This window comes from Anser cygnoides, chromosome 2 (assembly GCF_040182565.1).
Source record: "Anser cygnoides isolate HZ-2024a breed goose chromosome 2, Taihu_goose_T2T_genome, whole genome shotgun sequence".
Taxonomy (NCBI): domain Eukaryota; kingdom Metazoa; phylum Chordata; class Aves; order Anseriformes; family Anatidae; genus Anser; species Anser cygnoides.
In genome coordinates, this window is record NC_089874.1 from 124858111 (window position 1) to 124883151 (window position 25041).

A 25041-nucleotide genomic window follows, 5' to 3' on the forward strand; every position below is an offset into this window, starting at 1 on the left:
TTTCAAAGTTGCTTACTGTAATTATAGGTGGTTTAGTTATCTAATGTCCATCAGAAAAAATATACTGTTTATTGAGAGCAAAATATTCTAATAGAAAATGAATCCTTCCTGTACTTCTTGGTTATTTGAATGGTTTGGGAGGGCTGTTACGTAGCTCCTTGATTTAAAAGAAAAAGAGAGAATTCTCTTGACAAAGTCTGAAACCCTTATTTGAATATTGCAGCAATACATTAATGCTTCCAGGCATTAATATAATCCATACAAATTATGGCTGAAGTAGTTGTATAACATCTTTGTAATGAATATGCAGTGACGCTGTGAGCCTTTTTACAGGATAAAAAGACAGAGCTAGCATGATACCAGTAGTAAACTTAGACATTTGTGTTCCTTCAATGAGTCAGTGATAATGACTTCATGTACTTAAAATAATATGCCCATTGTACTGTTCGGTGTTTTCCTTTAAAGAGGGAATTCTGAAGATGAAACAAATTTACTTCCTTGCTTTGCCAATCAGTTTACTCTAACTTCTGGTATTCTTTTAAGGGTCGCGTGATAAAGGGGTCCTACAAGTTCCATGCCATTATCACGACATTTGAAATGATTTTGACTGACTGCCCAGAGCTGCGTAACATTCCATGGCGTTGTGTGGTAATCGATGAGGCCCACAGGCTGAAAAACAGGAATTGTAAGCTTTTGGAAGGACTCAAGATGATGGACCTGGTCAGTGTGTACCTATTTTTGTTTTCTTTTCTTTTCTGTTTGTTTGTTCTTACTTCTGCATGTTCTGTATTTTATCATTCCTGATTTGCAGTTTCATAAGTAAGTAAAAATTTTTATTCTCAAGTAAAAGTAGCAAATATTAAGAAGAATGAGGGAATGCAGCTTGCAGTCTTTAAAATGTCTGGAAGCATATGCATACCTTGAATTTTGGTATGCTGATGTTTCGTCAGGCTCTACATTAATTCAAATCTAGAATAATGTGGATTATTTTAAGAGAATCAAGATTTTTTTTCCCTTTCTCTCTCTTCATGTGACTTACTTTTATAATCCTCCATAGTTCCTTCTTTACATAGACATTTATTTAATGTATAATGTGGACAGGTGACCAGATACTGCTGTGAGAGTTAAATTGCTCTGAATTAAAGTCAGCTCTAATGTTAATTTGTTGCAAGGCAATAAGGAAGTTCTTTCAGACCAGCTAAGGAAGGGAAATGTGAGTTTGGTTTCTGATGTTTGCATAAATACATATATGTTGTATGTGCAAAATATGTAATATTTAACACAGAAAAAAAACAAGATGGATTTCAAGCTATTTACTGTTTTTTAGGTCAGAAGATTCTTTAAAAATGCAGTAAGAACACAGACTGAGTTAATACCTGGAACTCAAAACCACCTATTTCCGATGATAATGCAGTGGGATAAACATTAGCTTATACAAGCACTGGTGACCTGTAGGTCACTTTTAGATTCTGTTTCCCTGTTTTTTAAATAATACTTTTCTTGAAGGAGTCTTGAAGCTTAACAAATGAACGTTTGTAAAAATACTGCATATAGTTTGTTTATTTTTTTAATATGGTTGCTGTTAAAGGAAAGCTGAGCTTACAGCTATGGCTATAGATGGGGAGATATGGGACTTCCCACTTCAGTTGTTGTTCAACTACTAAATTCATGTTTGAATTTGGGCTAGCTGCTTAACCTCTCTGGGTACCTATTCAAAAGAAGCAGGCAACTTTTCCTCTCATCTCCGTCAGTCTCCTGCTCTGTTGTGTGTAGTTAGAAAATGAGACTCTGCTTCGGGTATTTGTGAAAGAGCTGGAATGTTGTGGGTCAGTAAAATCTCTTGTATCTGGAGGACTTGTAAAGATGTTTTTAAGAGGTGAAGTATTTTTTGGAACTAGCTGGAGGAAGGCCAGAACACTAATTACAAATATATTGAAAAGAACTATATGTAAGTAGTTGGAACAAAAAGAAAGCACAAATGAAAGATACCTATAGGGAAAAAAAAATGTATTGAAAGTGAATTTAGATGGATTCCTAGGCAACTGTTTCTTAATCTTTCAGGAACATAAAGTGCTGCTTACAGGAACTCCTTTGCAAAATACAGTAGAAGAGCTATTTAGCTTGCTTCACTTTTTGGAACCAGGTCGTTTCCCATCAGAAACCACATTCATGCAAGAATTTGGGGATCTGAAAACTGAAGAACAGGTAATCTGCTCCTGCACACTTACTTCTCTCTTTAGATATTGTGAATTCAACCACTTTGCTACATTTGAACTTTATTACTTGTTTTTACAAGTAATACCTGTTCTCTTCTTAGAAGTCCAGAGTGGATTTATCCTTAGGGTTTTTTTGTTGATCTTTTCACCTTTGTCCGAAAGTCATTTTGCCTTATCATTGTTTCGTTGCTTTGTCAATGGGTCATGCAGAAACATGTTTTATATTCTTCTTTGAACATCAGTAGTAGAGTGAGGAGACTAATTTATGTGGAGTTAACGTCCAGGAGTTTTATCAATGCCTTCTGTGCAAATGGGAACATATTTGAAAGAAGCAACCAAATGGAGGGAGGCTCTTTTTTGACTGACTCAGAAATGGATTTCTCAAGCTGCCCAATAAAAGCAATGCATAAATCAAAGAAGAATGAAAACCACTTAATGCAACGTTGTAGATCTCAATATAAAATATACTGATGGTCATATATGAAACTTAAGGTGTTTTTGTATGTATGAAACATTTTTAAAAGTCAATAGGTGACAGTCAAACCACCTTAAAAAGAAGTATTTAACTGAAGCAGAACATCTTAATTTAGGCACCTTAATTTGGCTCTTTAATTTTGTGACTGCATGCATTTTTGTGTGCAGCTCAACTTGGTTCTGTCTGAAAATTCCGATTTCTTGTATTTCTAGCTTTTTGAGTGCTTGAAGTGGTTAATGTTCTTTGAGATTATCTCTGTCATAGGTAATAGTCTAAATAAATTTTAAAAAATAATAATACAGTTCTCCTCCAGCCCCCCACCACCTGGACAATCATAGTGTGTCCTGCGGGAATCACAGGGTATGTTTCCACACAGATTGTGCACGCAGTTGCATGTCCGTCAGCCTGGACTCTGACCTGATTGGAAGTGAGCCAGCTGAGATCCAGAAGCCATGTACTCCTGTTAATACAGTGTTTGAATTGGAGTTAATATATCCTAACTCTCGACATAGCTTCTGTCTGGCCAGCTCAAAATGTCAGCAGGGCAGGACTGGAAGTGATGCTATGTATGGAAATATAACTAAAATAATGCCATCGGTTGTCAGCAGATATGGATCCTGGATTGTCTGGGCCAACAAGTTTTGGAAGAAGTGCCTTCTTGTGAATACACCATTAGATGTTTTGAAATTTGATTTTTCTTCTTTCAAATGATAGATGAGATTATACGTTAGTGACTTAGGTTTTCTCCTCCATTCCTTGCAGTCCTATTCCATGTATTTTTTTCAATGTTCATCACTCTACTAATTTGTTACCTTTCACTTGAAGTCTTTTTATTACTAAGGGAATTATGTGAATTCAGGAGAAAGTGTCTTTTATTCTTGTTTCTGCTACACAGCACGCTAGCAGGAGATGATGACCAATTTCAAGATATATTGTCAACTTTTTGACACTGAGCTGGTTTGTACTTTGATGAGAGACAGAACCTAAAACCAACAGAAATGCCAATCTTGTTATATATGGAGTATGCTTGAGTTTTTATATAAAGGACTTTACAAGGGTTTGATCTAACTTGGCTGACTTTGTTGGAGGAAAATGAGTGCTTTTCCCCCTACCTCATAAAGTATATGTTGCAAAACCTGGAGAAAAAAAAATATTTAGCATTAAAAGAATAATAATTACAGAAATACAATGTTTTGAGAACAGGCCTAAGTAGTTTTCTACGTTGGTGGATGTGAAAACTCAGGAAGTAAGAAAAGAATTAGGAGCAGACATCTGAAGGGTAACAATAGCCTATTTCACTGTGTTTAGTGGTTAGAAGTTACTGCAAAGCTTGATCTTAGTCAGATTTGGTGATATATTAGTTTTTGCTTACCTGGGGTTGGCTTTGCATGATTGGTGTGCGGTACTGCCCTCATCTAGAGGGACAGTTTGAAGTGAGGTCGTCTAACAATATTCTCTAAACAGAAGTGGTTCAAGCTAAAAATGACTTCAGAAGTTTACATCACGTTGTTAGTGAGGAAATTTCAATCTCTAGGTCTTTGAGGAAAGACTTTTTACAAATGCTGTCTACCTGTGATCTGAGGTAGAAAAGAGGGGAATTTTAGAATTAAGAAAACTTTAGGAAATAGAAAAATAAATGTGCAGCCTTACAGCTTTAATTGTTATTTATATAACATGTGTTTCCTAGGTGCAAAAACTGCAAGCTATTTTGAAGCCGATGATGCTGAGACGTCTCAAGGAGGATGTAGAAAAGAACCTGGCCCCCAAGGAGGAAACTATCATTGAAGTTGAGCTGACAAATATTCAGAAGAAATATTATCGTGCTATTCTTGAAAAGAATTTCACATTTCTTTCTAAGGGTGGAGGTCAGGCAAATGTACCTAATCTTTTAAACACTATGATGGAACTAAGAAAATGCTGCAATCATCCGTACCTTATTAATGGTAGGCCTTATATTTTTCTCCTCATTCAGAAAGCATTTGTAAGAAAGCTCAGCATGTTAAAAATTCTATTCTGGTGTCTCCAGACAGATAGTCATTTATTCTTATTTTCCTGAAAATACATAAAGTGAAAGTAGTGTAGATGACTGTGTGAATTGTATGTCTCTTTATTTATTTATTTTTAAAGTGGAATAGTGGCTTAACTTTTTAGGTCCTCTTGTGTTTTGATATCTGCTAGTCAGGACAGTGTTCCTTTTGAAAACATCTGCACTGCTTTTCCAAGGCTTGCTAGTCCTGACGGAGTTGATGTTAATATTATCACGTTTGTGTTATGAAGTTTTTCTTTTTTATTTTTGACAAAGAAGATTTCGGTTATCATGCAGGTTGTTGGATGCTGGTGTAAAGATAACAATTTTTTTTCTTCACAGTTACAGTTAGCTGCTACTTATTTTCTTGCAACAGAGTATTATGAGATAGTAACTAAGTGTTTCTGAATAAAAGTTGTGGGGTAAGAAGTGATTGAGACATGATTTTTTGGACACGTGTAGTCAGTTCATTTTCCTAATTTAACTGGTCTGAAAAAAAGATTTGCATGAATGTCATATTAGATTTTAATGACAAATACTGTTTCATGGTGATATTGTTGCATTTAGATCAGGATCATCTACGGCAAGTAAGTAATAGATGATGAGCCAGCTAACTGCATCAGTCTGAAGTATGCTAACCTGTATGCGTTGGTGAAATCAGATCTTCCCTTTGAGGATGTAACGCAAGCCTCCATACGTGGTTGTGTGCTACTAGTTCCTTGTTTCTCAACTCCTCTTTATTACTGTATATGACTTATGCTATTGCTGGTTTAATGCTGCCTATAAGCTTCACAGACTCACAGAACGTGTTGTGAAAGATTGTTGTGTTCCAGAGCTGTATTTCAGTTTTTCAGATTCAGTGATTTCCGTATTCTGTTGTATGACCTCGATATTGCAGTGCTTACATTTTCTTTCTTGACATTTTTTGCTATGATTCACCAAGTGACATCTCATTATATTTCATGCTCAAGTAATTATTGCAAAGACATGATACAGAGTTACTCCAAAGTACTTGAACCCAACTGTGCTGGTGGGCTGCTCAGTTTCTAAACTCAGATGAGCATACAGTAAGGGAGCTTTGTGGTTCTGGTAGGGCTTTTTGTTGTTTGTTGGTTTTTTGTTTGAAGTTGATCCATTACATAAGTAGGTTTACCGGAAAGTAGTTCAGTATGTTCAGGTTATGAGCTTCTGAACTTGATGCTTTTTACGTTCCTTGGTTTTCTGCTTGTTTTAACATAGTGATTACTTTTCCTTATTTCTTGGCTGTTACAAGGAGTGTTTTGCTCCTACTTAGTTTTATCAAATAGAGCTTGTAAGCAGTGCTGCAAGCACTACTTAAAATGATTTCTTTTCCTCACAAGTCTTGTGTCATTTAATGTCTGTTAGACACTGCTGCAATCCAGGTAGCTGTATGGAAAATTTCAAGTATTTTTGGATGACTTTCTCTTAACCCTAATAGAGAGAGATGGGGATGTCTCTTGAGAGCTTTTTCCTTTTTAATGTTTTAGTGACTTCTGAACATTTGGGCTTGCTTGGCATGCAGCAAAATGGCAGGTGGGTCAAGCCATCAGATTTGATGGGTGGGGAAAAATAAATGAATGCTGACTATTATCAGTGTGGAAGATGGAACCAAGCAACCAAGTTCTGTGTAATTCTAGGAGAGAAGATACTCCATATGTCCTGTAGTTGTCTGAGCCTGAGGTTTTACCTTGTTGGTCAGTGATTAACATCTTTGTATTTGCAGTGATAATGCAAGTTTGTTCTAGTTCTGTCAAGAGGTCTTGCAGTAGCATCAGGACAACACTGTGCAACCTTAAGAGAGGGCTGTTAGAGTAGCAAGCGCTTGAGACTTAACTACTTTTATTAAGAGTTCTCTGAACCCTTCTCATTTTCTTCTACATTTACAGGTTTGTAAGCTAGCAGCAAGGCATGTGTTTTTGAATATAGAGTCCAGGTAGAACAGTATTTTTTTGTTTTGCATAAAAGTTATGAGCAAGTCTTCTAGATAATCTTCAGTTAAGAGCCATAGGAGATTATATATGATAAATAGCATGGTAGGAGTTGAACGTGTGTTATTTGTTTCTTGAATGGCAGATCTGCTCTGTGGTAGTGAGGGGAGAGCGGCTCTCTGCTGAAACTGGCCTCGAGTAGACTTCTAGAGAGAGCGGCTGCATGTTGTGTGATCTCCAACCAAGCCAGACTAACATTGTCTGTTGGTTTCCTCAGGGCTGGACTCCTTGTTTTTTCCCTAGCAACCACTCTCAAGTATTCATCCATCATACTTCTTTCTCTGGCTCCAAGATGCAGCAGCAGGGAGTGCCTCTGCTTGCACGTGCTACAAAGCACAGTGGAAAACACTGGAAAGGTTTCTTTTTCTGTTCCTTGTGCTCTCTTGAGCCCTTAAAGTCTCTCTTAATTAGGAGTGGAAGTAGGGGATTTCCTGATGGACCAGGCACACATTCAGATTGCTTTCTTTCATCCACTAATAAAAACCAGGTAGAATAGAACTGTTACAGGCATCTAGGTACTACATAAGTATCTTGGGTAAGAGGTACTCTGCGTTCATCACTTGGGTGCAGTTGAAGTAGAAGTGAAAGGGTCAGGACAGACCTTTACAGGGTTTAGCTAGGATAGGATTACTGAACTGGCAGTTTTTCGGAGGTCGTGGGCTGTTATTGAAGTGTGTCTTGCTGAGACCAAATGCTGATGCTGAAAATCCTTCATTCATTAGACCTGTGTGTAGGTTTGTTGTCATATAGTTGGCCTAGCCACTTTGCTTCTGAAGACAGCGAGTTTGTGTGCTGGTTTACTTCGTAGCAGTGAAGCTTACCTTTGTGTATCACAGCTGATTCAGAAATAAGTCATGTAACCAAGAAAGATCACTGAAGTTACTGTATACAAGCTACAAGACAGCCTATCATATTCTGAAATTGCATAAACTTAGTACAGAATCTGAGATTTACTACCTACTACCCCAAAATTCTCCTAGTTTACAAAACAGGAAATAATATGATTGAAGGGAGCTTGAAGGAGTGTCTAATTCTATTTTCACATGGCTTTGTTTTTCTTAGGGGCAAACTGTTGGGATCAGTAATAATTGGAGTAGGGCATCCTGTTTAAGGAAAATTCAGCGTTGTAAAACTATATTTAAGTGTGGTCATGTCTTGAACCTGTTAAATTTTGTGAAAGCTAGCAGCGCAAGTATTTTGTGTAATATGAAGCTGCCAGCCTGCATAGGGTGGCATCTAGTTGAGACACCACGTTACAGTAGGCACTGAACCAGTGACCACACAGTGAAGGGTGCGTTTGCATGTTTGTTTACTTCCATCTAGTTAGAGCTGGGGTTTGAGAGAGATGCTCGTTGGAAGCCTGACAACAAGCTTTTTTTTCTCCCCTGCCCCAGCCCTCCCACCCCTCCTTGTGTTCCTCCAAAGCAATGTTGATGTTGGATGTTATAAACTATGGTGTTTTTTTTGTTTGTTTGTTTGTTTTTAAATCAGAGGTACTCAAAAAGACAGCCCCCAGGTTTATGTGGGTATGAAATAAGCTTAGGATGAAGATTCCTGGATTTTTACTTAGCCAAGAATAGCCATCTGATAATGCTTTGAATAGTAATTATTTGTAGAAGGGACCTGAAAATGGGTTAAAATCATCAGAAAGGTTGCAGAATAATGATAAGACTTGAACTTGGTCTGTAGTCATTGGGTAATGAGCAGTACAAGGAAGTATTTGTTGCTATGCTTTTGGTTCATAGAGGGAATGGCAAGAAAGAACTTTTGACTAGTTCTGGAAAGAATATATCCATTGGATAGCTTCACCAAACTGAGGAAAAAGCACACTCATTGAGAAAAGAAAGCTAAATAGAAGATAAAATATCATTTTACATTGCTTTTTTTTTCCAGTGATTTTTTTTTTCATTGTTTATATTTTGATTGTGTAGTTAATAATAGTGGAAGGAGCAGGTCCGTATCATGATTGTGTTTAAACCTGGTTTTGGTTTTAAAGGGACAGATATCAATGTTATTTGTATTGCTTGTATTTTACTGTGAAAACAAGATTTTTTTCTTCCTCGTTGCATTTAGTAAAGGACAGAAAATCCACTTAGAATATGATTTACTTTGTGTTTTTTCTTCATTTCTCGTTAAATTGTTTGCATTAAATGGTTGTATGAATTTGCGTGGAAAAGATTATACTCCTTTAAAAAAAGAAATAGAACGAATGCTCAAAGTTACTTTTTATTTATGCTGTATTTGTGTATATGTTTGCTTTAAATTTAAGATTAATATTTTTTATAAATGTTTATTCACATAATGCTTAAAACATTCCTGCGGTCTCTATAGGGTATTGAAGGCAAGCTCATTGTTTATTAATAAAACCCTTTGCAGTGTTCATGTATTGCTGTCCAATCTTTGCAGGTGCTGAAGAGAAAATTTTGGAAGAGTTTAAAGAAACACACAATGCCGACTCTCCAGATTTTCAGCTCCAGGCAATGATCCAGGCTGCTGGCAAGCTAGTACTGATTGACAAGCTGCTGCCAAAACTGAAGGCTGGTGGCCACAGGGTGCTTATCTTTTCCCAGATGGTGCGCTGCTTGGACATACTGGAAGACTACCTCATTCAAAGACGGTGAGAGCAACAATATAATACAATTCTAAATAAACTGTGCTTTCCTCAGCGGCCACAGTATTTAACCTGTGAGTGATCCATATTGTAATGGGATGAAATTCAAACGTGTTACAGTATTTTCTGTAGTAATCTTGACTAAAGGGAGAAGCGTACCTGTAAGGTGCAAGTACTGAAGATTTTCTTTTCAGTGAGTATAAATTGACCTTACAGGAGCTTTAATGAGTCTTCTTAGTTTTCTACTCAGTGAAATGTTTCAGTTGCTCTGGATTTTTGTCATTTAATCTTGAACATTTGTTTCATTCCTTGGAGTGAAAACCTGTTCTTCACTAAAAGGCACGAAACCAGAGACAAGATAGTATGTCTTCCACTGATGAAGTTGGTGGATACAAGAACAGTCACTCAGTTTGTTGTAGCTATTTTGATGCTATAGTAACATTTTCCTTAAAATAAAAAACAAACAAATATATTCTTAAAAGAAACAATGACAGAAGGTAAGAACATTTTCAGTAAAATTCTCCTCATAATACATCTTTATTTCAGGTACCCATATGAACGAATTGATGGCCGAGTAAGAGGCAACTTGCGTCAGGCAGCTATTGACAGGTTTTCGAGACCTGATTCTGATAGGTTTGTTTTCCTGCTGTGTACAAGGGCAGGAGGTTTGGGCATTAATCTTACTGCTGCTGATACCTGCATCATTTTTGATTCAGACTGGAACCCCCAAAATGACCTACAGGTAATATTACAAGAGGTGATTCAATTGAAAACTCTTTTTTTTTTTGGTCTATTTGCTGTGTCTTGTAGTCAAATAAAATTTCAAAGTATCTGTTGTCCATCTCTTAAAAACATAAGGATTATTATTTATATTGAGAGCAATAACTTCTAAAGTAAGATTTCTGTATTGATTTTTTTTCTTTTGTCACCTGTAACTGAGGATCTGTCTTATTTCATCAGGCTCAAGCAAGATGTCACAGAATAGGACAGAGCAAATCAGTGAAAATTTACAGGTTGATAACAAGGAATTCTTATGAAAGGGAAATGTTTGACAAAGCTAGCTTGAAGCTTGGCCTCGATAAGGCTGTGCTACAATCTATGAGTGGAAGAGAAAACGCTACAAATGGGGTAAGAATTAAAATAAGGTGCATGATCAACAAATGATAGGAACGGGTAACTCCTTTCTTTCTTATGCATTAGCTGGAGAACAATAGTTTTCAGATAGAGTATGGCATGTATGTTAAAGTGGGGTTAATTAAGGGCAAGGCTACAGACTATCTTGCTCAGACTATCTAATGTATCATTAATTGCCCAAAGTAGGCAGGTAGAGTCATATTCCCTCAATCCTCATTCACTCCCATCATTCCTCCCTTTACATGGTGTCGATCCTAGCAGTTTTTGGACTTCTTACAGTCCCATCCCATACCTTGTCATTCTCCCCCCAACACCCTTTTTTTTTTTTTTCTTTAACCTTTTTGCTTTGGACTTCTTTGCTTTAGCTTTTTGTCAGGTTTGTAAGTTAAATGTGCTCTCAGGAGGAGTTAGCAGTCATCAGAGCTAAAGTAAAGGGATTCAGTGACAATGAATTATTAAATTGTTTAAACCACTCATATAACTTCACCCTAAAAACATTGTTGTTTGCATTCTTCTTTCAAAGGTGACTTCAGCATGAATGTTTAATTGACCAACACCCCATTATCTTAGAACTTAATTTCTTAAAATGCTAAATAAAAAGACAATCAATCTGATTATAGTGTCAGATATAAACATTGACTGGTGTCAAAAAAGCCCACCTCTCTTACATGTTACAGGTGCAACAGCTTTCTAAGAAAGAAATAGAAGATCTTCTTCGAAAGGGGGCATATGGTGCTCTGATGGACGAAGAAGATGAAGGGTCTAAGTTTTGTGAAGAGGATATTGATCAGATTCTCTTAAGGCGAACACACACAATTACTATTGAATCTGAAGGAAAAGGCTCAACGTTTGCAAAGGTGTGCATTGTTATTCAGAGGAAAATTAATAAAATGTGACCAAGATAGATGAAGTAGTATTAAATTACATTCAGTGTCAATTTTATTTTTCAATGTACTTTTGTGAGACTTCTTCCTCACAATTGTTGGGACATCTGTATTTCTATTTATGATTGTTTATGCGCTTATGTTTTTTCTTTCTTGAAAAAACTATTTTTTAAGTCCTGAATATTGCATTTACCAGTGAAAATAGATATTCTTTGTAGCATGTAGTTAAGAAACCAATGCATGTGTTTTCACATTTACTAGGCTAGTTTTGTTGCATCTGGGAACAGGACAGACATTTCTTTGGATGACCCTAATTTTTGGCAGAAGTGGGCAAAGAAGGCTGAGCTGGATATTGATGCTTTAAATGGAAGGGTAAGAGCTTTATGACAGTACCCAGTTCCATTAAATTGAAGATTTTTCTCCTCCTAAATTTTTACATTTCCGCTTTTATTTTAGAATAACCTGGTCATTGATACACCAAGAGTAAGAAAGCAAACTAGACTCTACAGTGCAGTCAAAGAGGATGAACTGATGGAGTTTTCAGACCTGGAAAGTGATTCTGAAGAAAAGCCTAGCACAAAGCCCCGTAGGCCTCAGGACAAATCACAGGGATATGCAAGAAGTGAATGTTTCAGGGTAGAGAAGAACTTGTTGGTTTATGGGTAAGGATATACAGATTAAATATTCTGGTTGTGACTAAAAACTGAAAATATGGAAATGATACATAGTAAATAACTCTTCCTTCTCTTTTTTATGTTCACATACCCTCTGGGTAACCTTTACCTCATTACACTATATATTTGTCAGTGAGATTTTAAATTGCTATATATATAAGTTGCTTAAATATGTCTTATTTAGTTTAAAGTATCTGAGTGTCTTACAGATGGATATGAACTCATTGGTAAAATATGTAGTTTTGTTCTGGTTTCTTACAGTGTAAAGAATGCCTGAATTATCAAGGTTTAATCTCACTTTTCTAAGCGTTGTGGAGAATAACAAAGTATATTTGTAAAGAAAGATGTGGTTGTGAAATCAAGTCAATCCAGAACTTTTTGGTGTAGATTCTGGTATTTTGGTATGACTTGAATTCAGCTAGATGATGCCTTGTGTTTTTCCCCATTGGATTTATCAATCTGAATTTTATCTCTTTGCAAGCGAGTAGCTGTATTTGACTGCTAGCACAATGGGCTTCAGAAAAAGTGGCTTTATTTCTAGGAAGTTGTGTACAACAGTTGCTAATAATGAATTTCAGGATCGAAATAAAACTGATTCCCCAAATCCCATGATTGTAGGAATTGGTTGAATTTCCTGTTCGGAGCTTACTGGGACTATTAGAGTTAAACATATGTACTTTATTATTTTGAGTATAGTTCAATTGCAGCTTTACGAGCAGTGAACTTATTGCCTGTTCTGTAAAATAAACATTCTTAACTCTTTGGTGCTGGAATTTGGATTCCCTGATGTAACCTGCAAAGGCAAAATGCATTAGTGCTAATACAGGAGGTCCCAACTTGCTTGGCACCAAGAATTAAATTGAAAGTCACAAATTAAAATACCAGTGCCCTGGCTGTTGTATTGAACATATTTTTCTTGTAGCTGGGGTCGGTGGACTGACATCCTCTCACATGGGCGCTATAAACGTCAGCTAACAGAACAAGATGTGGAAACCATCTGCCGGACTATCCTTGTATATTGTCTTAATCATTACAAAGGGGATGAAAATATCAAAAGTTTCATCTGGGATCTGATCACTCCAACTGCAGATGGGCAAACTCGAGCTTTGGTTAATCATTCCGGTATGTCTACCACAATCAAATAATGATACTAGTAAATAGGAAAGAATTGCTTCAGTCATGCTATGTATTTAGTTCAAACTATAGCCGTTCTGACATGTAGTAGGATCTTGTCAGATTTTATGAGTAAGGTGGGCTTTGACTGAGTCAGTACTTAAAGGGGAACTCTCCCTCAGACACCTCATTGGATGCAGTGCTCTTTGTCTTAAACCGGTTTTGAACAAATATTCTAGCCTAATTTTAAAGATATCTACTACTGGAGTTAGTCTCTTTCAAATGGCCATAAATCATATAACTTGTTTCCTTATGGCCATTCAGATGCATGAGAGTTTTTTCAAGAAATATTTATATAACACCATTTTCTGGCTAGCTCTCTGCATTTTTGAAATCTTCACACCTAAATTTGCATGAAAGTTTTGGTTGATTTTGTTATTTACAATTTTCTAGCTAAATTACATTGCTGTTCAGTTTTTGGTTATTGCATTGCCCACAAGGGAATTAATATAACAACAATCCTTAGCTGTAAATGTGTTTGTAATGCAGTTTGGGGTGAGAGCTTTTCTATTGAGACCGTATAAAAAATATTGGGCATTTGTGTAGGTCTATCTGCACCAGTGCCCAGAGGGAGGAAAGGCAAGAAAGTAAAAGCCCAGAGTTCACAGCCAATGCTTCAAGATGCTGATTGGCTCACAACCTGTAATCCAGATGTGTTATTTCAAGAAGACAGCTATAGGAAACATCTCAAACATCATTGTAATAAGTAAGTATTAATAAATATTTCACTTAAACTTCTTAAAGCATATAGTAAGCATTATAAGTTCTTTGGGTATATTTTTAATAGAACTGCGGGGCTATTTAATAGGATGTAAAGAACATTATTACTTTTAATTTGAGGTTAATCAACTTAACAGATATCTGGATACTTCTATAAGTTCTTTATTACTTATCTGTGCTTAAAACTCAGTCATGAGGAGCTGTTTTCTACTTAACAAATGAGAATGGAATCAAAGATGTGGTTATTCTTATGAGTATATAAAGGACAGAATATACCCTTACATTACTTAAGTCTATTTCTCTTCACAAATGGCCATCCCAATCTACTCTGCATTGGTGTGGCGTAACCTCAGGTACTGTGTGCAGTTTTGGGTGCCACAATATAGTCAGGACATAAAACTGTTAGAGAGTGTCCAAAGGAGAGCTACACAGATGGTGAAGGGTCTAGAGGGCAAGATGTATGAGGAGCAGCTGAGGTCCCTTGTTTTTTTCAGCCCAGAGCAGAGCAGGCTGAGGGGAAGCCTCATGGTGGCCTGCAGCTCCCTCACGGGGGAGCGGAGGGGCAGGCGCTGAGCTCTGCTCTCTGGGGACAGCGACAGGACCCGAGGGAACGGCATGGAGCTGGGAGAGGGGAGGGTCAGGCTGGGTGTTAGGGAAAGGTTCTGCACCCAGAGGATGGTTGGGCACTGGGACAGGCTCCCCAGGGCAGTGGTCATGGCACTGAGTCTGCCAGAATTCAAGAAATGTTTGGACAACGCTCTCTGACACCTGGTCTGATTTTTAGGGGGAGCTGTGTGAAGTCAGGAGTTGGACTCCATGATCCTTGTGGGTCCCTTCCAACGCAAGATACTCTATTTGTTTATCGCAACTTCTTGCAGGGTCTACCAGGTTAACATCCTTAGAGTTGTCTTCCTTAGACGCTAAATACCCAGTTTTTAGATTCCTGAGTTTCATGAAGTAATTCATCTATCCTTGGGTGTATCTCTTCTCTTCGTTCTTTTGAATCATTGCCCTGCTTTGATTTTTACAATTCTAAACATGTTACTAAAGCTTATGGCAATAAAGATCATTCTGTTTTGATTTGAGTGTTTGCTTAATTGTTGAACAAATGTCTCTTAAGAGCATCTCTTACTTTTTGTTTCTGCTTTTAGTTTGTAATATCTTAGTTATTTTTGTCAGCTTCTTTCAACAGTGTCCTGCTTCTCCATCTCAGATTTGCTTACTATATTCTCCATTATAGACAAACCTAACCCTTGCCCCAAATATTTTTGTTTTTAATTTAGGCTCTTCATTGGATATGTACCATGCAAATATAATGCATTGTCACTGCAAAGCCATCATTACTTTGTGTTTTTAATATGCATTGTGTCTTATTAATACTGTTTATTGGAAAGAATTATTGATTTGAAAAGTACCTGTGGCCTGTCAATAGGGGGTGTGATGTGAAGGAGGAAAGTCATTTAAGGGGTTTATTAGCTCATTTCCAGATGCTAACCAAGCTTAATTCTCAGCTGACAAAAACAGATACTTATGGAATTATACTAGCAAGTCTACATCCAAATAAATTCCCTTTTGATTTTTTTTTCTAAACTGTTAGTCAGATCTGTTATTACATTTCACTTGCTGTTAAAGTAATTAATTTTATTTCTGTAACATTATTTTACCATTCCAGGTAACATGTCCTCATTACTTGTTATATCATTTTGCAGATCAGACTTAAACTCATTTTTTAAATACTGCTTCTGTAATAATACAGTAGAAAAATTACCAGGATCAGGAAGACTGATAATTCACTGTGCAAGAGTGTTTTCAGGTGCTAGCTTTTTCCTTCACTTCCCTGATCCGCCAGGACTAAGTGAATTGTAGAAACAATATGTTTAGCCCAGGTAAAATCAAGGAGAGGTGGAAGCCAATTAGTAGTATAAGTAATTTCCCTCAAAAGGTAGTAGTATCAGTTGGCTTTGTAAGAGCTGGTGTCCTTTTCTCATGTGTAACATTTATGCTGCTCTAACGTAGAGGACTCCTGAAAGGTACAAAGACCCTCTGCTTTTTGGGTTTGTTTTTTGTTTTTCTCTCCTCCTCTTCTTTGGCTTGCTATAACAGCTGTTATTGCTTAATACAAAGGTGATAGAGACCCTCAGCAGCTTATTTACATAGCCACACAGGGAGCAGGGACACCTTACTGGTCCCAGTTATCACGCATACAAAAAGAAGCATGTCTGACATGTTTCGAATTGTAGACATGACCTTGATCCAAATTCCTGCTCTTCCAAGGACTGCTTGAATAACACGTGCAAAACTGGGTATTGCTCGTATTGCATCAGATCTTTAACGAGGAGCTCTCAAAACTGGTGGTCTAAATTTTTCATGCAACTGGGCGATCAGGTTACTGCCTCCCCGGTCACCCTCGCTGTTCCAGGAACAGCAGCAATTCAACAGTTGCTGTGATGGATTTGGATACAGGGAGAGGGCAGGCTGAATAATCTCCATTTTAGCTGGTACTGATTCTACTTCATGAACTAGGCAGCAGGGGGTGCCCTGAATTGGGTAAACATGGGAGATTTTCAGGTAGATATTTTTTTTCTGCAGCGATGACCTCTTTTCTAGTCTCCTTGAAAATCCAGAGTCTGCCATTCTCTCTTGTGCCAGCTTAAGCTGTGGCCACACCACCTGACAGCGGTTTCAGAAACATGGTGTAGCAGAGATGGGGAAAACAAAGATGGGCAAGGAAGGTTTTTCACTTCCTTATAGCACTTAGGTTGTGCACAAGTAAAATTAAATAGCAGTTTGAACTATAAAGAGTAAAAATAGTTAATATCTCCTAAGGGAAATGGGGGATTATTTTTTTCCTCCCATTCTCGGAAGCAAAAAGTTGTATAATCTGAAAAACCTGACATTCCATATTGAGGGTTTATTGTAAGGTAGTAAAACCAGATTTTATATCTCGTTTATTCCTACAACTTCTGATGTGCTTCCAAAAATGGTATTAAGGCAGCAGCTGAGGAAATTTTATGAGATAATGAAGCAGAACAGTTACTGAAAGCCATCTGCTCAGTTGTTTACAAACTTGCTTCAATACTTCAGAGGCAGTGGTAGAGTACGTGTCTAAACTTCACAAGCTGCACTAGGTAGAACTAAATGAAATGCGCCGGGGCTGGGCTGCGCTCGGTCCCTCTCTGTGCAGTGTAAGCGGTTGCCAGGCAGGCCTGTTGGAAGCCAGCAGAAAGCACCACACAGAGGTGATTATGTGCCACCATCTGTCACGCTTCAAGCCTACCATACAGCATGGCTAATCAGCCTTGGCAGGATGATGGATGAACAGCAGCAGCTGCCAAAAGCCACTGTTGGCAAACAGTCCTGAAGTTAAGAACTTTTTCCCCCCTCTGCCTTCCTCTCCAGGGTCCTGCTGCGTGTCCGCATGCTGTACTATCTACGACAAGAAGTTATAGGGGACCAAGCAGACAAGATCTTAGAGGGTGCTGACTCAAGGTTAGTGCAAGTGCAGGTTGATTTCTTTGCTTTCTGCTTGTGGCTTATATTAAAGCACATGTACTGTAATAATTGCAGCATTTAAAGGTTGTTCTACTTCCTGTTAAATGTCTGTTCTGAAGCAGCCTTATTGTTTTATCAAGCGAAGGGGGTAATTTTCTTCGGGGAGGGAATAGTGTGGGAAACGACAAAAGCAGATTTTCAGTTTTGCTAATGTTGAAGGATTATTCTATCTCAATTTTAAAAATTAAAAAATAAAATAAAATACTAAGACCTTAAGTGAGTCACGTTGGGAAAATCATTGGCATTCTACTCCCAAAATAGCTTAATGTTGTTTTGTTGTTGTTGTTTTAACCATCCTAATTATTTTTCTGCACATTTCAGTTTGTGTGTTGTTTTTTTTCCTGCATCAAAATGCATATTTACAAAACAGCATGAACTACTTTTTTAACGTCTTTGTCTAGTAGCATCTTTGAGAATGTGTATAACGCTGTCTTTACAGTGAAGTAGATGTGTGGATACCTGAGCCATTCCATGCTGAAGTTCCTGCAGACTGGTGGGATAAGGAGGCGGATAAATCCCTTTTAATTGGAGTATTCAAACACGGTAAGTGATGTCTCACTCTGAACAAAACTCAGTTGTAAAGCTTTCTGTGTGTAGGACTGTTCAGTCATAATATTAACAAGTATTGTTCCAAAGAACTGTTGGCTTGTATCCTTTTTTTTTTTCTTGCCTGCATTAAAAACCTAATATGAGCTGTAAATATCAGATGCTGTTTTTAAATGTTTGCAGAACATTTGAGAAGAAAACATTACTTTCTTGGCTGTAAATAAAACAAAACCATATTTGTTTAAATAATAGCCAAATAGTAAGATAGATCTCCATAAACTTTGCTTCTAGCACTGCTTCACTTGCTAACTCTGCCAACCAGTGTCAAAGTGGACGGTGGGCTTAACCTCTGCTATTAATCTGTACAAGTGCCTCCTGGGCTTTGTTCCAAGCAATATTTCACAAATGTCAGTGTTGAGAACTCCCGGCTCCCTTGAGTGGGATGCAGCCTTGTTAACTTTGAAAGGCTGGGGATGCAGAGCTGGCATGATATATACAGTGAGCGATTCCTGATTATAATCCCAATTCTCTGGAGGTCGCAGAGGTATTCTCAGCAGCCCAGCCTGACTAAAGGGGAGAATGATGGCTTATAAAACCTTTCATGATTACAGTTTGGCTTGAGGCTCTACAGCAGTTAGGAGCAGTGTGTTGTAGTACAAATCCTAATTGAATTGTGCTGTTCTGCCTATGTACAGCAGCTCTGTTTTGTGGGCTCAGCTGAGGCAAGTCTAGTCTAAAAATCATTTTCCTGCAGTGCACTGTTGGGATCTGCCATTTTCCATCTAGTCAACTTGGGCAGTAAAAAAGCAAACAGCAGTTTGAAAACCATAGAGGGAACAGTGTCATCTTACTGACATGCATCATCCTAAACCTAATAAGACAGGTTCGTTGGCCTTACGTATAACCTATGTATACAGCATTTTTGCAGCCTGCATTGAGGGTTCCAGCAGTGCTGCAGCTATAAATGTGTGTGTGTGGGGTGCGTGTGTTTCCATTCACATCTGCATGTTTGCAGTAGGGAGTTGCTGGATGTGGAGAACCACTGCAAAAGTCATATAGGAACCTTAAACAAGTTTTTCGTGTGAAAGATTTTTGCTTTGCCTTATAAAGAGGTGACACGGAAGAAAGTTTATACTTTCAATTTATATAATTTGCTAATGTTATTGATGTCAAAATGTTTCTGTACTGATGAAATTTGCCAATATGAAAAATTTCATTACACAAATGAAATGTTTTTTTCCCAGTATCTTTCTTCTTTTAATAAACAGATCCTTTAAAATCACGGTGACAGCTCCTTAGTTTTATTTAAAAATAAATAAATGAATCCAGAATATTATACTTCGCTACCTAAGCCGTTGTATTTACAGTTGGTCGTAGCTTTAAAAAAAGCGTTTCCCACTCTACATGCAGGTTATGAGAAGTACAATTCCATGAGAGCTGATTCTGCACTGTGCTTTCTGGAACGGGTTGGCATGCCTGATGCAAAGGCCATAGCAGCTGAACAGAGAGGGACAGACATGTTAGCAGATGGCGGTGATGGGTAAGGATGACATGAAAAAATTAATAAACTTTATCAGCATTGTATATGTTGGCATGAGTTCATATGTCATATTCTGCTTACATCTCGCCTGAGGATCTGACGGGATCATATAATGTAAAAAGTATGTAAAATTGTTTACACAGTTGAGCATGAAATGTAAATGTGTAACTTGGTACACCATACTGATGGCTTTTGTAGCTTTTTTGCTTTTTTCCCAGAAAAATAGCCTCCTCTCAAAAACAATATATTTAAAATATCTATTTTAAATATTTTATAGAGGTGAATTTGACAGAGAGGATGAAGATCCAGAATATAAGCCAACCAGAACTCCTTTCAAGGATGAAATTGATGTAAGAACTCCGAATTTATGTAATTGCTAGTATATATAGTCATAACTGATACTCCATGTTTATCTTAATGTGTAATTCTTAAGTTTGTAAGCTACCAGATAAACATACCTTACAAAGATGCTTTTCTGCTGTGTTTGAAAGATAACATATTTTTCTCCTCAAATGATGACATATGGTCAAAACTCTAAACTAAAATAACTTCTGTCTTCTCTTAAAGGAATTTGCAAACTCACCTCCAGAAGACAAAGAAGAGTCCATAGAAATCCACCCAAGTAAGATGATATCAAAGACATTTTAAAAAGGCACAAATAGACCATTTAGGAAAAGGTAGACTGCTTATAATACCACGTGAGGGAATAGGTTGTGTTTTGGGAAAACATCACAGTAAACTTTTTAGTGCCAAATCTCTTCATGCTTCACATCTTTCAAAAACAATTATTTACTATGTTTGAATAATCCCGCATTATGGTTTTCTGGGTTTCTAATTACATAGTAGAAATTGTGATGATAAAGACCGGATATTTCATAATGCTGCCGTTGATGTTTTTGCCAAGATAATCTTGAAGTTATTGTAGATACGTTGTATGGAGGAAAATTGCCAAGTCTAAGTGAAAATAATAAAGTGGGAAATCATAGGCATAGGTGTTTTCACAGAGGTGGAGTGATATTTCTTAGTAACATATTTAAAGCTCTACTGCATTAATTTAAATACTTAAAGTATTCATAATATGTTTGCATTCATAACATTGAATAATAACACTTGATAGTTATCTCTAAATGCTTCAAAAGCGTTTCAGAGTTCTTGGAGTTGGATGGGTTTATTCTATTTTTTATTTCCTACCGATGTAGTTATCCTGTTTCTAATTTGTTCTGCACCAATATTAATGAGGCATATGTTCTTATCTGATTAAACAGGAATCCGGTCTTAGCCATAGAAACTTTGAAATGTTTAGTGGTGGTTTTGCAGTGCACAAATACTTCTCTATTCTCTAGGCAAGCACAGTGAAAGCAATGTAGAGTTAGGCCAACTCTACTGGCCCAACACTTCAACCCTGACTACCCGTCTGCGTCGCCTCATTACTGCCTATCAGCGCAGCTATAAAAGGCAACAAATGAGGCAAGAGGCACTAATGAAGACTGACCGCAGGAGACGTCGGCCTCGGGAAGAAGTGAGGGCACTAGAAGCAGAAAGGGAAGCTATAATAACTGAAAAACGACAAAAGTGAGTTTTTCAGTGATTTTATTTTATTTTTTAATCTCCTTTAAGCTTACATGTTACCAGTACTTCTGTTTTTGAAAGAATAAACTAGAGGGGCTTGGGGACATCCAAACCGTTTGGGCTGTCCTTTACCCAGTGGCCTCACTTTTCTTGTTTCTTCTTTGGCTAGATGGACAAGAAGAGAAGAAGCTGATTTTTATCGTGTGGTGTCTACTTTTGGAATTATTTTTGATCCTATAAAACATCAATTTGACTGGAATCAGTTCAGAGCGTTTGCCAGACTTGATAAGAAGTCCGATGAAAGTTTGGAAAAGTATTTTAACGGCTTTGTGAATATGTGTAGACGAGTGTGCCGGATGCCAGTCAAACCAGATGATGGTAAGTTTTACTGACTGTAGAAATCAATGTGACTGTTACGAGACAGTAGGATTGTTGAAACTCAATTCCTAGATGCAATGATTTAGAAATGGGCATCCATGTGATTGATGTTAAACAATACAAATTGTTGTCATTGCAGAACCGCCTGATCTTTCTACTCTGATTGAGCCGATCACAGAAGAACGTGCTTCCAGAACTTTATATCGCATAGAACTGTTACGGAAAATCCGTGAACAGGTTCTTCATCACCCACAGTTGGGAGAGAGGCTAAAACTTTGCCAACCAAGCTTGGACCTGCCAGAGTGGTGGGAGTGTGGTAAACATGACAAAGACTTACTGATTGGTGCTGCTAAACATGGAGTCAGTAGGACAGATTATCACATTCTTAATGATCCTGAGCTCTCTTTTCTTGAGGCCCACAAAAACTTTGCTCAGAACAGAGGGACAGGTAATGCAAATACTGTCTCTTCTCTAAACCCTCTGGGTGCTGGCTGCAGTCAAACACCACCTATTGTCCCATCCACACCAGTACAAGAAGAAAAGACTACAGAACAAACAGAGTCTAAAGTTGAAGGGTCTGAAAATCCAGCAGCCAAAGAAAAGTCTGATATCAAAGAGGAGACAGAAGTTGCAGATAAGGACACTAAACAGGACTGTGATGCTGAGGCTGAGCCTGGCTCTGTTAAATGTGAATTGAAAGACATAGAAACAAGTACAGATGTAGACCCAAAATCTATTTCGGAAAAAGGCTCAGAAGAAGATGAAGAAGAGAAACTGGATGATGACGACAAATCGGAAGAATCCTCCCAACCTGAAGGTAATGCACTGGTCAGATCAATTCCGTGTGCTAACCATGAGCCCCACAGCTGTTCTAACTTGGGCGAGCTGATAAGTAGCATACAAGGAGTCATTTTGGAGCTTTTGATGGGGTTCATGTTAGCAGTTCTTCTTCCTTTCTATGTATCGGGTGGCCTGATAAGCTTTCAAAAAAGCTATCCAGCATCAGTGGGGTTTTCTCCCACAAGGGATGATTTCCAAGATAGCTTATTGATCCAATAAGCACAGTCTCTGTGCCAAGTGCAGAAGGCTAAGGCTCTGTCATAATAATGACTGAACAACAGCCTGAGTTAGAAATGTAGTGTCAAGCATGGTTGTCTTAACCTATTTAGTTAGGTTGACATGGGGTGGTTGGGAAGTTTAGTAGTTAATGCCTGGTCACGATTGTTATTCAGCAGGAGCAGTTTCTCAGGGTAAGAATTTTGATGAAGAAAGCAATGCCTCTATGAGTACCGCAAGGGATGAAACACGCGATGGATTCTACATGGAAGATGGGGATCCTTCTGTGGTTCAGCTTCTTCATGAGAGGACGTTTGCCTTTTCTTTCTGGCCTAAGGTTAGTTGGGGGTAGAATGGGATGCATCTTTTTCAAGGCAGTTAAAATACGGGAAACATTGTGTTCTGCAAAGTAACAGAGAGCTTTATACAATTCTGCACTTATAGTGGACGTGGGACTATTTTCTGTGAATGATTTGTGAAACAGCATTTTATTCTTCAATTCTGTACAAATTAGCAGAGGAAATGAATGGAATTGCTTTACGGTAGATGGTATCATTTAGTAAAACAACAAACTGCTGACAGACATCAGTTCCACAGAGGCTTCAGAGCTGTATGACCGCAGGATCATACCTCTCACACCTCCATTGACAGAAGCAAATTTATGATTTTGAATTATGGATTTCATCTGCAGAGCAGTCTGCAGTGTTGAGAGCAGAGATTTTGTAAGATCACCTTTTCATTTTGGGGTGGGGAGACGGTAGAGAAGGGTACTGGTGACCTACATGATCTAAGCCATTATGTAATGTTGACAGATGTAATTGTATTAAGGTGCCCTGCAAATATAAGCAGCAGTTTTACACAGGATAAAGCTATAGCTTATTTTGGTAACAATGCAGAAATTTATCTAATACAAATTTTTGAAAAAATATGAAACTTTAACCTCTTAATAAATGTATACATAATTTAGTACTCTACTTTGCAGAAAGGGTAGAGAGAGAAATAAAGTAGTAATAGTCTTAAGCTTACTAATCACCATAACAGGGCCATCTGGTTTGGGAGGGGGGGGTATGACAGGGGGGACCTTGCTCTTAATAGGCTTATTCCTGGAGAAAGCAAGCAGTCTGTTGCAGCTGCTGAGATTTGCTAGTGGCTTTTGCACTGTTTTGCTGTTCAGGAAGCTAACTGATGCTCATATTCCCTAAGCAGCAATATTTCTCATAGTTCTGAAGTTTCTAATACTTCAGGCAGGTTAGCATAGAATCTACTTGAGTACTGAAACAGAAAAATAAAAATGATACTCATCTTCACTGCTTTCAGTATGTATTTTGCAAACGTGAACTAACATCTTATTTCAGGCATAATGTAAAAATAAAAAATCCCTAATCTATATAGATTCAGCATAAGTAGACTAATAAACATAATTAGAGATTTTTAGTGTACACGCTTCAGTGAAATTTGAAGTGATAATGGGCGTGGAATGAAAATTGACATTCATTAGATGTCCCTAGGTTGGTGCCCGTTTCATAATGTTGAACTTTATTAATAGTGACGCTAATGAGGATCCACTTCCTAGGACAGAATTGCAGATCCAGCCTCTTGGATCTCAACAACTGCAGCTTTAAGATACCGATTACAGATGTTCTGATTTTCCCTTCCTAACTGTTGATTTTGCTAACAACTGAAGTTTAGCAATGTAAAATAATGGCGAGTTTCTGTTAAATCTGTCAGTTGGTACGTTGTCAAGAAAATTTGGTCTGTCTTCCTCTTTCGCCTTAATATAAATGCTTCTTTTAAATTCTCGTGATACTTAATTCTGCAAAATTCAATTTGTATTAGCTTTTGAGAAGGCAACTAGTTTATCCTGACCTGCAAGAATCGTTGGTTTTTGAGTGTATTTCTTAAGCTTTGCAAGCTGGACTGTGTAGGTACACTGACTTAATAGGCCACTTTTGCACTAAAGGTTCATTATGTACTTTTCCTTTATGCAGGACCGAGTAATGATCAACCGATTAGACAACATCTGTGAAGCAGTGCTGAAAGGGAAGTGGCCAGTAAATAGGCGCCAGATGTTTGATTTCCAGGGGCTCATACCTGGGTATACTCCAACAGCTGTGGACAGCCCTCTACAAAAAAGGAGCTTTGCAGAGCTCTCCATGGTTGGTCAAGCCAGCATCAGTGGCAGTGAAGATATCACTGCTTCTCCTCAGTTATCAAAGGCAAGGCTGCATCTTTCTCATTCTTACAGAAAGCATTTTATCTTGCATGCACTTATGCGCTGCTTCTGCATAATAAGAAAAAAATATCATTTATATTTATTTCTTATTTTTTATTATTTATTTCTATTTATTCAAAAATAGGAAAAATAAATAGTATTACTTTGAATACAAAGAAGGCTTTGTTTTCTGAGTTACATGTTTGGACTTCTATTTTAAAACCAGTGTACTAAACAGAGCTTTGTTAATGTTTGGAAATACTTAC

At 37.7% G+C, this 25041-nt stretch overlaps 1 protein-coding gene across 4 annotated transcripts in view; it reads left to right on the forward strand.

Annotated features, from left to right (window-relative positions):
- CHD7 (chromodomain helicase DNA binding protein 7) overlaps nt 1-25041 on the forward strand; it is a 128300-nt gene that overhangs the window by 98256 nt on the left and 5003 nt on the right. For 3 of the 4 annotated variants that reach the window (XM_066993021.1, XM_066993024.1, XM_066993022.1), the window contains 21 exons: nt 544-720; nt 2062-2205; nt 4379-4634; nt 9133-9343; nt 9884-10079; nt 10298-10465; nt 11149-11328; nt 11617-11727; nt 11812-12017; nt 12952-13151; nt 13749-13908; nt 17322-17411; nt 17914-18017; nt 19431-19560; nt 19838-19910; nt 20128-20182; nt 20904-21132; nt 21299-21507; nt 21647-22324; nt 22740-22900; nt 24552-24779. In XM_066993021.1, coding sequence (XP_066849122.1) covers nt 544-720; nt 2062-2205; nt 4379-4634; nt 9133-9343; nt 9884-10079; nt 10298-10465; nt 11149-11328; nt 11617-11727; nt 11812-12017; nt 12952-13151; nt 13749-13908; nt 17322-17411; nt 17914-18017; nt 19431-19560; nt 19838-19910; nt 20128-20182; nt 20904-21132; nt 21299-21507; nt 21647-22324; nt 22740-22900; nt 24552-24779 — 3966 coding nt within the window. The remainder of the gene's footprint in view (nt 1-543; nt 721-2061; nt 2206-4378; nt 4635-9132; nt 9344-9883; nt 10080-10297; nt 10466-11148; nt 11329-11616; nt 11728-11811; nt 12018-12951; nt 13152-13748; nt 13909-17321; nt 17412-17913; nt 18018-19430; nt 19561-19837; nt 19911-20127; nt 20183-20903; nt 21133-21298; nt 21508-21646; nt 22325-22739; nt 22901-24551; nt 24780-25041) is intronic. The other variant, XM_066993023.1, reaches the window with a different exon arrangement.